Source organism: Cetorhinus maximus, chromosome 21 (assembly GCF_964194155.1).
Source record: "Cetorhinus maximus chromosome 21, sCetMax3.hap1.1, whole genome shotgun sequence".
NCBI lineage: Eukaryota > Metazoa > Chordata > Chondrichthyes > Lamniformes > Cetorhinidae > Cetorhinus > Cetorhinus maximus.
In genome coordinates this window covers 66,309,188-66,324,498 of record NC_135899.1, presented here as the reverse complement: position 1 = coordinate 66,324,498, position 15,311 = coordinate 66,309,188, and the positions used below count along the sequence as shown (strand labels likewise).

The 15,311-nt window shown below is 43.4% G+C and overlaps 1 protein-coding gene across 1 annotated transcript in view; it reads left to right on the top strand.

Annotated features, from left to right (window-relative positions):
• Positions 1 to 15,311, top strand: part of eloa (elongin A) — a 46,982-nt gene that overhangs the window by 28,845 nt on the left and 2,826 nt on the right. The window contains exons 5-10 of the mRNA XM_078567032.1: positions 1,065 to 1,179; positions 4,079 to 4,231; positions 7,532 to 7,629; positions 11,806 to 11,986; positions 13,831 to 13,939; positions 14,223 to 14,377. Of these exons, the coding sequence (XP_078423158.1) occupies positions 1,065 to 1,179; positions 4,079 to 4,231; positions 7,532 to 7,629; positions 11,806 to 11,986; positions 13,831 to 13,939; positions 14,223 to 14,377 (811 nt within the window). The remainder of the gene's footprint in view (positions 1 to 1,064; positions 1,180 to 4,078; positions 4,232 to 7,531; positions 7,630 to 11,805; positions 11,987 to 13,830; positions 13,940 to 14,222; positions 14,378 to 15,311) is intronic.

Here is a 15,311-nt window from a genome sequence, read left to right as displayed (position 1 = left end):
CTGGTTCACACTTGTGCAACAAAATTATAGGAAGTAGATATATATGCATTCGCAATATTTTGGGGTAAATAATTCCTCCGCATTTTCCATAACGCTGACAAGCATGTGTGACTACCATTAACAGATGATACAAATCCCCTCCAGATTGAATTTGGAAATTTTATTTGCTGCAGCCTAATGTATAAGCTGACTCTAGCTGACCCTCCATTTACCATGGGGGTGAGGAAGCAGAAAATCCTGTTCAGTTGTGCCACCTTCAGGGACCCAACTACCCAATCACAGACTGGCTTTGGAGACGGGTTAACCGTCAGACGCTTGGCCACGGAATGAAATTCAACATTGAGTGTTGAAATATAGAGGCACCGAGAAGACTTTTTTAATAATGGAATGTAATTTTATTCTAATACCAACTAATGAGAAATGGTGGTACTGTCAGTGTCTTTAGCAACACTTTATTTAGTGGTGGTTATGGCGTAGTGATAATGTCACTGAACTGGTAATCCAGAGGCATGGGCTAATGTTCTGGGGGCATGGTTTCAAATCCCACTACAGCAGCTGGTGAAATTTAAATTCAATTAATAAAATCTGGCATATAAAGCTAGTCTCTGTAGCTTTATGGTGACCATGAAGCTATCATCAATTATTGTTAAACCCCATCTGGTTTACTAATGTCCTTTAGGAAAGGAAATCTGCCATCCTTTATCCAGCCTGGCCTACATGCGACCCAGACCCACAACAATGTGGATGATTGTTAACTGCCCTTTGAAATGGCCAAGCAAACCACTCATTTCAGGGCAATTAGGGATGGGCAACAAATGCTGGCCATGCCAGTGATGCTCTTATCTCATTAAAGACTAAAGAAAAAAAATTAGTCTTAAAAGAGGAGGGAATCACGAAAGGAAAGAAGTAGAAATATAAGCAATTGCATATTCAGTTTTACATTAGCCTGTACCACAGTGTATTGATGCTCCAATATCAAATGCCACTGTGCTGCCTTTAAATTATTTGTGGTTTGCCACTTAACTGAAATTTTAATTTTGCTTTTCCTTTTCCTCTCCCAATAGATGATGATTGATGTGGTACCTGTATTACCAGATATTCCATTGCCACTTATCCAGCCCAACTACAGACCCCTTCCTTCTATGGATATAACACCAATATCACCACCAAAAAGGAAAGGTGAGTCTACTCCGATGTAGGTCGAAATTGTGAATATGGTCGTCTTGTGGGACTTGGTGTAAGTTAGGATAAGTGTTGCAGAGTTTTGGATGAGTTGAGGTTTATGGAATTTGCAAATTGGAAGGCCAGCCAAGAGAACATTGGAATGATCGGGTCTGGAGGTAGCAAAGGTATGGATGGGGGTTTCAGCAGTAGGTGAACTGAGGGAGAAGCGGAGGCAGGTGATCTAATAGAGGTGGAAATAGGCTGTTTTGGTGATGGAGGGAATATAAGGTCGGAAGCTTGGCTCTGAGTCAAATAGGAGGCCAAGGTTGTGAACAATTTGGGGCAGGATTTTCCTAATGGATAGGAAGCTCCAACGTTGGGGACACATTTGGCTCAAGTGGCTGCATAGGATTGTCCCATCTTAGCCAGTTAATATCAGGCTGGTAGAGGAACCGACCAATAACAGGTGGAAGTTCCAATATGTCAAAGGAAGGTGTCACATTTAAAGGGCTGTCAGCAACCTTCATACAGACTGAATGGCTCATCTGGCAACTAATTAGGTGCAGCCGGGGCTCCTGTCCCCAAAAGCTGCTGGCCAATCTGAGGCTCAGAAGCGCTACTGGGAGCTGAGAGGATGCAGTGATGGACACTGCCAACGCAGTGCCAGTGAGGTTGGGTGTCACCAGGACCAGTCAGGCAGGCCCTGACAAGTTTGGATGTTGCTGGGGGATAATGACACAGGGGCAGTCATTGGCACTGTTGTGGGGGGGGTGCATTTGGTGGCAGGAGATGGTGTGTGGTTGGTGGGGGGCACATTGTGTCCAATTGGGAAGCCTTGGCTGTGCCTGCAGGGAGGTCTCCAGGGTTCAACAGGTGGTCTCTCCATGATGAGGAAGGCCCTTGGTGGGACCACTGAGATGGTAAGGGAGTTTAATGAAAGGCCACCAAAGTCACTTCAGGGAGAAGATGGATTCGTCTCCAGGGGCGTTTAACAGTCTCTGTTGGACATTGGACCCGTGGATGCATTTCCATTGGCTGTCTGGTCTCAAAGTGTCTCCAACTCATCCTCCTCGGAGGATGCTCAATACAATTGTCATTCTCCAATGCTACTGACCTCTGGGCTGCCAGGTCATGCAGAGCACCACAATACTTAAGACCCTTGCTGGAGCATATTATGGGGCTCCCTAGATCTATCCAGGTATCTGAACCTCATTTTCAACAATAGCCCATCTAGTGAGATGGCAGCGATTATAGGTGTCCTCTGCCTCTGTGTTGGGGTCCCACGCAGGCATCAACAGCATGTCTATAGTACATACCCCTTGTCGCACAGTATCCACCCACAAAGGCTTTCAGCTGGCCTGAGGAGCAGAGGCACCTGGTGCTGTCCAAGTATGTACAAGTCATGGCAACTCCTGGGAATTGTGCACAGATCTCAGGATACTTTTGCAGTGTTCGCAGATAAATTGATCATTCAGTGAGTGGAAAACCTTCCTGTTCACAAAGGCTGCTGGCTGCTCTGCAGGTTCCTTGATGGCCACATGCATGCAATCGATCATCTGCTGAATCCAGCATGGTCCTGAGCCTTATTGCCCATTCTGACTGACGGGCCGGATTGGTGTGATACCTGATATATTGCCTGCCCTACATGGCATCTGTCACCTGCCTGATGCAGCTCCCCTGCTGGGAGACTGGGAGATTCCACATATGCCTCCCAGACAATCCCTGGAATAAATCTGAGCTGTAAAGGTTGAGCACCAAGGCCACCTTCACCGCCAAAGGCATTGGGTGACCATCATATCCCACTGGCCTCAACCCCTGCTTCCAGCCAGAACAGCCAACTTGTGTTATTTCGAGAATAATTTTCTGATGAAAAGTACTGTCAATTTGTGGCTCTTAAATGAATTTGCTCTTATGTTGTGGGTATATTTCTGACTTGACATGATAGTGTGTAAGCCTGAGTCAATTGTGTCGGATAATTTTTCCACCAAGACCCTGGGAAACTAACCTGTGGGAATTGAGGTGTGACGTAGGGTGTTGGCTGGGAAAGAAAGGGAAGAACAGAAAGGCATTGTAAATTGCAAGGTTCCTTTGCTCCAGCTTGAGTCATTTAGTCTTTTGGCCACGCATGTAACAGGTGTTCTGGTTGTGGAGGTTTTATGATTTCAAAGTGGAGGGGTGTGTGCGTGGAGGGGTGTGTGTGTGTGCGTGGAGGGGTGCGCGTGCGTGCGTGGAGGGGTGTGTGCGCGTGCGTGCGTGGAGGGGTGTGTGCGCGTGCGTGCGTGGAGGGGTGTGTGCGCGTGCGTGCGTGGAGGGGTGTGTGCGCGTGCGTGCGTGGAGGGGTGTGTGCGCGTGCGTGCGTGGAGGGGTGTGTGCGCGTGCGTGCGTGGAGGGGTGTGTGCGCGTGCGTGCGTGGAGGGGTGTGTGCGCATGCGCGCGTGGAGGGGTGTGTGCGCGTGCGCGCGTGGAGGGGTGTGTGCGCGTGCGCGCGTGGAGGGGTGTGTGCGCGTGCGCGCGTGGAGGGGTGTGTGCGCGTGCGCGCGTGGAGGGGTGTGTGCGCGTGCGCGCGTGGAGGGGTGTGTGCGCGTATGTGGGTGGGTGCGTGGGTGGAGGTGCGTGGGTGGGTGCGTGGGTGGAGGTGCGTGGGTGGGTGCGTGGGTGGAGGTGCGTGGGTGGAGGTGTGTGTGCGTGGGTGGAGGTGTGTGCAAGAGTGGGGATTTGTGGTTGTGGGTGGAGGGTTCGGTTCGTGTGGATGGGGGATGCTGTGTGGTATGGTATTTGTGTGTTTGGGGTGTGTATATGGTTGGCGTGGATGTACATGGCTAGGTAGAGAGGCATGCTGTTCTTAAATGCAGTTGATTAGAATTTACTCCCTGAAGTGCTTCAGAAATAACCCACATTTTCTTTTCTGTTGTAGCTGTATCTGTTCTGTCTGAGGGGGATCTGGGATTTACTGGTCGGCGGTTTAACTCAAAGATGCAGGTGTATTCTGGATCAAAGACTGCCTACCTCCCAAAGATGATGTCACTGTATGAACAATGTATCCGAGTTCTACAAAACAATGTGGATTGTAAGTCATGAATGATCATCAGAGGTGTGCAAATGCTAGTGTATGCAAAATACATTAGGATGGAGTGATTTTTTTTTTCTATTAAGAGAGTAGTTCCATGTTGACTTCCAGGGTTGCTTGATGCCCTGCTTATAACAATTGAATTTAGACATTTCCCATCTGAACTCTAGGTACTGTCTGTAGCATGTCACCAAGATTTAGTTTCATTGTCTGTCACCCATTTCCCCACGACCTGCTACCCCCAGCCCCTCCCCTTCTTAGAAAACACCTGATTTCTGTTTGATGACACTAAGATGTGCTTTAGAAGATTGAAACACTACTCCATGATGCAGCACATTGATTTGTGCCTTCCAACAGATAAGTGTAAAGGTGTCCACATTGTGGATTACCCTACTTTCTTACTGAGAAGTAATTAAGCATTCTAACCATGGGGAAACATTAAATGTCAGCATCGGTGGACTCTTTTGTGACCAGTGGTTTTCTTCCCACTTCTGTGTGTTTTGGCCCCATGCTGTGATATGGTTCCACAGGTGCTGGGATTTCAGTTCCTCACCTAAGTGGACATTATTAATGTGTAATCCCTGATGATGAGCATTGGCAAGCTACTTGTCACAGGGGGCAGCAGACGTCCAGAATTTCATATCAGCAATATTGCAGTCCCGATGTCATATTTCTGAATTCCAGCCTTGAGTGACCTTTTTCACTTCCCCTTTACTCATTCCTTGCCCGAATATGGTGACTTGTTGGAGTATGCATCCTTTGACTTGGTTTTTGCATTTATGTGGTCTCAGTCAGCAAATTTTACCACAGTTGGCTGAATAGCATACTGAATGTATCTACCATTGGTGTGAAGGAAGGAAAATAACTGTGTTGTTTCTGTGGGTACAAATAAGCACCATTTGCAGATTATTGTAGAACCAGTGACCTCAACTTTGCAATGTCTGAGGCCTGAGGTTCTGTACTTCTTGGAAGGGAGCCTGAACAGTATAAAATTAGGGCCTGGATCTTGCGTGAAGCTGCAACCATCTCTGCTTGAACTTTTCCACACCCCAACGCTGCTTCGCGTTCCTTGCTGAGTCTTCCAAGCCCAGCCTCTCCACAAATGCAGAGCGCAGCATCTCTCGGAGAATTCCATTGCAGCACTGCGATGTCGGGGGAAGGTGAGACATGCCCTCTTTTTAGGACACTAACTGCTGTATAGTAAGTTTAAATGTCCAGTGAGAATGTTAGTTAATGGGTCAATGAATGAATGTGTAAGTGGGGTGTTGTGGGTGGGTCAGAGGGGTAGCCAGACCAAGTCAATGGGCTCAGTTCTGTAGTTGCCCAGGAATTATACTAGGTTCTTTTTGTCCGACATTTCCTGGGTAACTTCAGGTAAGCACCACAGAACAGTCTGAAGCCTCTGACTCTAGCTCCAAAGTCTGAAACATTCGTGGAGGGTCCCAGGGAGCGGTGGAATTGCTCATCGGAAGTTCAAACTTCATTGGCAATTCCCATAAGGGCAGCACGACAGGACTTCCTCAGGGTCCTGACGCGCGTTTTGTATTGTAAATCCGGTCTTTGTGCATCTGGGATTGAAGGAGGCAGGAAAGTAGAATCATAGTTTACAGGCTCTTGTCACACAAACACTGGTCAATGTGTAATATTGTTTACGTGATCTGTCACTCCAGCACAGCTAAACCACAACCCTTCCTTGCACTTCACTATGAATTTTATATGGATTGCAGGACATAAACACTTCATTCTAACTCTCTGTAAATAGTTTAATGATCAATACAGTAGGACGCACAAATAAAAACAAAGTGCTGAAAAACTCAACAGGCTTGGCAGTATCTGTGGAGAGAGAGAAACAGAGTTTAATGTTTTGAGCCCAATATGACTCGTTCTGTTTTTATTTCAGATCTCCAGCATCCACAGTATTTTGTTTTTATTACAGTAGGACACATCCTTTTGCTGGAAGGGATAATACAGGTTATGCCTGTCACTCGTAAGGGCTGTACATTGGTGCTTCAACTCACTTTGCTAATATTGCTTGTGGGCCATCAGAGCAAACTGGAAATACTCCAATCATAGGAGATTTATCATTTTCTGCTTTTCTCAAAGCCTTGATATAATTACTTGTTAACTTTATTCCTTTCGTCAGAGACCGGATGTGCGCGGCAGGATCCACCTTCACCCCACCACCCCGGAGGTCCAGACACACTGACCTTTGTGGGAATTGCCCAGGGAGTTTGAACTGTGATGGGCAATTCTGCTGCTCCCTGGGACCCTCCGCGAACGTCTCCAATTCTGCTAGAGTTGGAGACTTTGGACAGTTCCAACATACTTCCCTGAATAATTACTCAAGAAATGTCAGATTAAAACTTAGCCTAACTCCTTGGTTACTACAGAACTGACCCCTCAACTATTGTCTCTGACCCAGCCACCCCCTGACTCGACTAACCTTCTGACCTCCTGACTACCCACCCTTACCCGACCAACCGGACTACCCCGACTAATTCCCACAACCCAAATTGACTACACCCTCTGACCAGCAACCATCCCCACATCACCTAAATAGCCCCCGATCTGACTAACCCACCCAACCCAACTACCCGCAACCCTCCCGCCACCTCTCCCACTCACTAACATTCCTATTGGACATTTAAAGTTACCATACAGCAGTTAGTGCTGTAACAAGGGGTGTGTTCTCTCTCCCCCCCCGCCCCCTCGCCTCTGACTCTACAACGCTGCAATGCAGTTCTCCAAGGAACGCTGCGTCCTGCATTTTTGTTCTCTGAAGACTCGGCAAGAAATGCAGAGCAGTGTTGAGACAGGGAAAGTTTGAGCAGGACAGCAATCCAACGATAAATGCTGCTTCATGGAAGACCCAGGCTGCGAAAGGTTTCATGGATATTAGCCATCCTCCAGAACCCGTGTCTGAATGTGAAAATCACTTTTAATATGAACCTAGATTGAGTAGTTGCAGATTTCTTGAGTCTGGTCCAATCATCATTTAACATCTGCACAAGTGCACTTTTTAGCAGTGGCCACTGGATAACGATCATTAGAAAGAATCCTGTCTGATTGTTTTTTTTTCTCCTTCCTTAACCTGGGTGTTGAGGCATTTTGCAGCTATCAGAGAAATGGTTTGGCCCAAACTTCTAACCTTTTTTTGATCTATACCATTTTGCATTATTGTGGCCAGGGAATTCCTCAGAGTTGCTCCTCTTCAGGTGGTGTTACTTCCAAGAAGGTCCTGCACGTACTTTGTTTTTTTGTGTTTTTTTTTCTCTCAGTATTTGCTGTTCTTCCTTGCAGCTATTCATGAAGTTGGAGGAGTGCCGTTTGAAATCTTAGAACCTGTGCTGGAGCGGTGCACCCCTGAACAGCTATATCGGATTGAGGACTGCAATCCGGTAAGCCTGTGCTCTGACTCCTAAAATGGAAGTTAATGGAAAGGTACAGGAGCTGCTCATTGTGGTGCTCTATTATTCACTAACAGAAAAACAAGTTACCTTTTTCTGTACATCATAGTCCTAACTTTATTTATTTGTGTAGCTTCCCAAAGAAAGTACTGAACGTATGATTTGCTATCTCAAAGGCACAAGTTACTGTTTTCCATGACAGCAGAGTTTTGAAACCTTTTTGCTTTGCAATTTAAAAGCTGGTTCTCCAGTGATTGTAGAGAGAACTGGGCTGAGAGACTTTAAGCAACTATGAAGAAGTGTGGTGAAATATGTTTTTTTTTCTATAGCTGGGTCAGGATCAAAAGCCCACCATCAGAGGAATTGTGGTCTTGACTTCAATTAAAACACATTTTTTTGACAGTCTTTGCCATGCCATTAATGGCAATGTACACATTGGCTTGAAAGAAAGAAGGGACTTGCATTAATATAATGCTTTCCACAACTTCAGATCCCAAAGCACTGCACAACCAACAAAGTGTTTTTGAAATGAAGTCACTCTTGTAATGTGGAGAACGTGATCTTCAATTTGTCCACAGCAACATCATACAAAGAGCAGTGAGATGAACAACCAGATAATCTGTTTTAGTGATGGTGGTTGAGGGATGAATATTTGACAGGACACCAGAAGAACTATCCTGCTCTCCTTCGGACAGCTAACCGACAGAAAAATCTGCTGGTACGTTTTAAGTGAGTTATGGCTGCAGACTGGGAGTATTTTGGCCCCTGGAGCCACATTCCCAATAGGCCATCTGGTTGATATGGTGATTGTTTGTTGGATCCCAGATCTGTGCTGAATTAGCTGATGCCATCCAAGGCAGCTGTAGTAATGTGACATTTGGCCTCAGTACCCACAGGTTCGAGAAGGGAAAGTAAACCAAGGTTCCTGATTCCAGATGCTAATGACCCCTGTCTGGAAGTGGATCTGAGTGGTGCCAAGTGTGAACTAGCATTCACTGTCTGGGTTCACAAAGAAGAGTAGTCATACATTCAAGTGATACATTTGTGGAACCATAGACTTTTGACGACTATAGTATTAGGAATAAAAGGAGGCAGCTTTTTAGATAGATTAACTGTAATTGAGGAAATGACATAAGTTCATGGAACTCAAAGATAACCATGCCCGATGACATGCATCCTAGAATGCTGAGGAATATTGGAAAGGAAATAGCAGAGGATCTGATCACAAAATTTAAGCATCTTTAGACATGGGCAGGGATTTTCCGACCCTGTTTTGGTGGGACCAGCCACGGGCGATTCTGCGGCCCAGCCAAAAGTCCATTGACTTTCGGCGAGCTCGTAGGATCCCAGTGGCAGGCAGAGCCTGAAAATTTCACCCATAGAAGTTGCGCCAGGAGACTAGAGGGTTGCTATTATGACACTTCTGTTTAAAAAGGACGGAAAGGTAAATCGGGTAATTATGGAACAGCCTAATATGAGTAGGTAAGCTTCTAGAGGCCATTGTAATGGGGATAAAATTAATACTTATAAAGATGTGTTCATTTAATAACTACCAGCATTGATTTATAAAAGGCAAGTTGTGTCTGCCAAAGTTAATCAGCATTCTTTGAGGAAATAAGTGTACGTATGGGAGGTGGTCATGGCATAGTGACGTTGTCACTGGACTAGTAATCCAGAGACCCAGGGTAATTCTCTGGGGACCTGGGTTCAAATCCCACCATGGCAGATGGTGAGATTTGAATTCAAAAATCTGGAATTAAAAGTCTGATAACCACGAAACCATTGCTGATTATGGTAAAAACTCATCTGGTTCACTAATGTCTTTTAGGGAAAGAAACCTACTGTCCTTACCTGGTCTGGTCCTACATGGGGTGTCGCTGGCTAGGTCAGCATTTATTGTCCATCCCTAATTGCCCTTGTTCACATTGCTGTGGATCTGGATATATATATGGCTAGGCCAGCATTTGTTGCCCATCCCTAATTGCCCCTGTTCAGAGGGTATTTAAGAGTCAACCACATTGCTGTGGGTCTGGACTCTCATATAGGTCAGACCAGGTAGGGACAGCAGAATATCCAGGCCTTAGAGAGGGTAGAGAAGATATTTACTAAGATGATGAAAGGAGTCTTAATTGTTTTAGTAAAGAGGAGGGATCAGAGAAACTGGGCTTCTTAATTTTGGTAATTATTTTTTTTCCCAAAACAAAGACGCTTTTACTGAGGAATAGAATGAAAATTGCTTAACTGGTCTAAAGGTAAGGTTTTTTGAAAAATGTGGATTTAATAAAATTAGGAGAGGAAAGAAAATGTTCTTTTAAGTACTCATCTGTAGTGACATACATTGAAGTAACAATAATATTGATATGGCTGCTGGATCTAGATTCAGGTCTTTTCCTGGCCATGTGGGTTGGTCAGTAAATAGTCTAGATAGTATGAACATCAAGTCCAGTGTTGACGCAGGAAGGAAGTATTCTGAGGGTCTGATACAGGATTGTGAAGGAGCAAGCTCTTTTTAATAAATGAATGTTCCTCATTGGAAAATAAGATGGTTGCACTCCCTACTGAAAAGAAGAGAACTCTAGTTGTGGAACATGCTATAAAGCAATGTCAACTGAAGCAAGTTGAAGAGTAGTGGTGGGGTGAGTAAGTTGGCTTGAGAGAAGTGAAAATGGAACACTGAGCAAAAATGATGCAAATAACTTTAGCTTTGATTTGAGATTCATTTATAAATAACAATTTACATTTCTCAATATTGCCATTAATCAGTTGGCCAGTGTTGGCATTAAGGCATCTTTTACAGGAATCTGTAAAACCTTGGTGTATGTAAAGGGTGGATATGATGTATAAAGAGTACACCCCATATTTAGCAAACACATCCATTGTGGAAACCAAGTCATAAAGTTGTGGAAGCATAGAGTTGTTGTTTGTTTCCTGTGGCTATTTTATCAGACTGGCTGAAGGTTTGGAAACTTTTGGGACACAGGTGGCTACCTAGTAAACACTAAAATAGCTCATGCTGGTGCAGGTTTCACAACTACATGGTCACGGACAGATATGAAGGATGAGGTTACTGTTTTTGAAAGACCTGCCAGAATGGTCAGATGATCTGAACCTGACTTCTTCTTTCAAATGTTTTTGTCAGACATCACATAGAGCCAAGGTCAGACTAGGGTGGGGTGTGTAGCATTTGTGTACAACATTTCTAAAACTTTTTTTGGCAACTTATTTTCCTTACTTTGAGAATTTTGTTAGTTCTTAGCTGCTACATAATTTTCTATGCATTTTTTTTACAGTGCTTCCATGCAATCTTCTGACTTTACCTGCACACCATATCTTTTTTGCTCATTGTATTTTTTTGGTCACTTGATTTTACTGTACATATATAAACATCTGTGAATACATTGTGAAAAAAGAAAGATTTCATGCAAGGTTTTTCTCCCTTCCCCTGTGCTTTAACAGGCTCATTCACATGGACAAGCTTCCCTTCCCTCACAAAAGGATCAACTCCTTGTTAGGTACCATCCTACAATTATCAAAGCAAAAACTCTGAAAGTTTCCCCTCCCCCATAGGCCATTGGCATTGTGGCAGATTGCATCATCACTAGCCTTGCCCTGACTGCAATAAACTAAATCAACACTGTAGGAATTAATTCAGGGATTAACTAATTTGGATGTAAAATTGTGTTTGTGATTAATTTACAGTATAAAGATATGGTGTAGCTTCAGTGAAGACTATTTTGGAGGGTGGAAAATTAACACAAACACAATTTTACATCCACATTAAATTACTTAATCATATTATGTAACATGCTAATGTCGGCAAATGGATTCCACTAGCAGCCACAACAATAAAGATAACACTTTGGAAGAACATGTAAATTACAAATACATGAGGCAGCACATTTAGCCACCGCACTATTTACCTATGCAGTGAGTTTTTTTTTAATCAATTACTTTTATTATATATCTGTAAATGTTTGGGTAAAGGGGAACTGTGGCTAAGAACTGGTAGTGTGTGGTAACAAGCTATGATGCCATGGAGTTGGTTAACTTAGTAACTGTAAGATATAAGTTAGAGTTTTCCTTTAACAGCATTTTCTAAGCCTTTTCTTTGTACTTGGCTGCAGCTTTTCTTATAGATGTCTAATTGTGCATTTTGCTGCCAAACAGACTTTTGTTGAAGAAACCGATCACCTGTGGCTGCGACACTGTAAGAGAGACTTTAAGAACCAGGAACGACAGGAGTTTGAGTCATGGCGTGAAATGTATCTACGTCTTCATGATGAGCGAGAGCAGAAACTGCGAGCTATAACACAAAGCATTAGTTCGGCTCATGCCAGCAAACCAAAGGGTAAAGAGCAATTTTAGTGAATACAGTGCTGTCAGCCAGTCAAATCAATTATTTTTTCTTTCATGGGATATGGATGTCGCTGGCTAGGCCAGCATTTATTGCCCATCCCTAATTTATTTTAAATTGTGCTAGTATAATGTGAGAACAAATTATGTTTCTGGTTTCAAAAGATTTATTGCTTCTAATACTTTCAAGTGAAAGTATACATGATGCATAATACTGAATTATGAAAGGTTCAACTATTATTATTTAGCAAATTATCATGAGCTGGAATATACTGTTTGAACGTGCGGTGAAAGCAGATTCAGTAGTAACTTTCAAAAAGGTACTGGATATATACTTGAAAAAGAAAAATTCGCAGAGCCATGGAGAAATAATTGACTAGCTCTTTCAAAGATCTGGCACAAGCACGTTGTTCTGCATGGCGGCCTTCTGTTCAGTATGATTCTATTATTTCACTTAATTTTTAAAACAAATTCTTGTTAACATGTTTTGAAGGTGAGGAGCAGAATATTTTTTCAATTCCTTGAATAGCACGCCTCATGAAACTGGCCAATGAACATTCTTTACTACAGCAGTGAGGCATATTGGTTTCTGCGTGTTCTTTAAATGTAGCCTTTCTACTAATTGCTTATTTCCCTCGTTGTAACATTGCCCAACTTTGCCCCTGTCTCAGCTCATCTGCTGCTGAAGCCCTCATTCATGCCTTTGTTACCTCTAGACTTGGCTATTCCGACGCACTCCTGGCTGGTCTCCCATGTTCTACCTTCTGTAAATTTGAGGTCATCCAAAACTCTGCTGCCCATGCCTTAACTCCACTAAGTCCCATTCCCCCATCACCCCTGTGCTCACTGACACACATTACTGCAATGAGTCCCATTCCCCCATCACCCCTGACACACCATTGGCTCCCAGTCAAGCAATGTCTTGATTTAAAAGTTCTTATTCCTATTTTCAAATCCCTCCATGGCCTCACTCCTCCCTATCTTTGTAATCTCCTCCAGCCCCACAGCCCTCCGAGAAATCTGCTGTAATCTAATTCTGGCCCCCTGTGTATTCCCAATTTTGATCCCTTCGGCATTAATGGCCATGCCTTCAGTTGCCTAGGCCCTAAGCTTTGGAATACCTTACCTACACTTCTCTGCCTCTCCACCTTGCTCTCTTCCTTTAAGACTATCCTTAAAGTCTACCTCTTTGATCAAGCTTTTGGTCATCTGACCTAATATCACCTTTTGTGGCTCAATGTCATATTTTGTTTTGTAATGCTCCTGTGAAGCATCTTGGGACACTTTATTATGCTAAAGGTGCTATATAAATATATGTCGTTGTAAATGTAGCATAGGTATCATTTGGTGCAGACTTACAAGACTGTTTTCCAGACCTCCGAGTCAGTGCTTGGTTAAGTCTGTAGAATCTGTAACTCTTAAAGTTGCTTCTTGACTCCCAGCTTTAAGATTTCCATTCATCCAAGCTGTTTGAACTTTAGAATCATATCTTCAGAATCATATCTGTCTTGGGAAGAAAGGCTGGATTGATATTGACAAATATAATTTTGTCTTGACTTAGAAGGGGTAATTTTCCAAATTTAGTCATCAGGCATGCATATTGGAAATTTGGGTGCATGCACACTCACCCCACCATGATCTTTTGTCTCTCAGAATTAAATATCAGAAAATTGTGAATTGCACCCCCGATTCCTTGTAATGCGTTCCTGATAGACAAGGCTGTGCATCACAAGTACCAATTCATGGAATAAGCTCAGGGATTCTTCAGTGGAACTGAGAAATATGAAAAATGTGCCTGTTCTAGCTCTAAGTACTGAGTAATTTGTGTTTTAAAACCAGGCCGTCAGGCAAAGCTGGCCTTCCTGAACACTGAGGTAAAGCCACCCAGAGATGTAAGACGCAGACAGGAGAAGCATGGAACTGGAATAACGATTTCCGCTCCTACAAGGTACTGTCCATTGTTCATTTAGATATGGTGTGGTGTGCCCTTCATCTGCAAGTCACAGCATTCAATTTTAGCATTTGGATAGGATAAGAAAGACTTTTCTGCTTGTAGATTTTTATTCTACTTTATATGATTTTGGTGTCAAAAAGCTGGTGAAAAAAAATCACTTTTAGAGAAAGTATTTCATATTGTAAAACTTCAGACACAATGCTCAGTTAAGACTGTAGAATTATGTTTGGAGCTGTTGAAGTCAGAACCTTTTTATTTCTTTAAACTGTTTCTGTAGGATAAAGATGCATAGTCAAGCAGGAAGCAGTGGCAGTGGGGGAGGAAATCAGTCCTTTGATGGTCCTAGCACAAGCCATGGCTCCACATCATCAAGTCTGACACCCCCCAATAGTGGAGGGGGAATCCATGAATCCAAGAAACCCCAAGTCAAAAGTAAGTTGAAAAAGAAATGTTTCTGCTATTCCAGGTCCCTCAGTTTTTTTATATAGTGAATTCTGTGTTTGTTGAGTAAAGGATGACGGCAGAGGAATGGAAACTCGCTTCACATAATCAGATCCAGCACTTCCAGTTGGGTTACTGAGCTATCCTATGCAATAAAGCACTGCCGTCTGACTCCCCTGATAGCTCAGTTGGTGGATGCATTGCACGGTGTAACACAGCTGTTCAAACCTGTAATCATCTAAGTTTGGGTCCGTGTGCATAAGTTAGTTGATCTTAGCTGGAGCAGCAATGATGCATGACAGGAAAAAAGTAGCTCTGGTTTGCTGTTCACAGTTACAGTCGAGAAAGAGTATGTATGTGGATGCTGGGCAAAGATGGATATCATACGCATCTCTCCTGTTCACTGACTTGATTGACCCATGAATAAATACCACTTGACTAAGGCATACATGGCGGCTAGGACCTTGGAACTGTATTAGAATAAAAGGGATTACCTTCAGAAAAGCAGCATTAAAAAGTTGGAGGGTAAGAGTTCCCTTTCACTGGCAATCTTTTATTAAGTCGGCAGCTCCTTAGAGCACTCGTGGTTTGCCAGATTGAGGAACTCACTGTTTTATTCCTGTGTGATGGTTTCAGTGGAGACAATGTTTCACTTGTAAATTAAGTTTCAACAGTTTTTTTTCCAGTGGAGATACTGATTGCCTTGGCCAGTTAGAGGAAGTTACAAATGTTATCACAGGCAAAAATGTACTTGTGCCCATAAAGGTTGGATGGCAAGGGAAGAAAATCAGTGACTTTAAAATGTGGCAAAAAAATGGGGATATCCTGAAATTAGGATTATAATGAAAATTCATCATGAGACTTCTTTTTTATTCTTGAAAAAATCAGTTTGAAAGTAACATTTTTTGTGCTGTTTATTTCTATT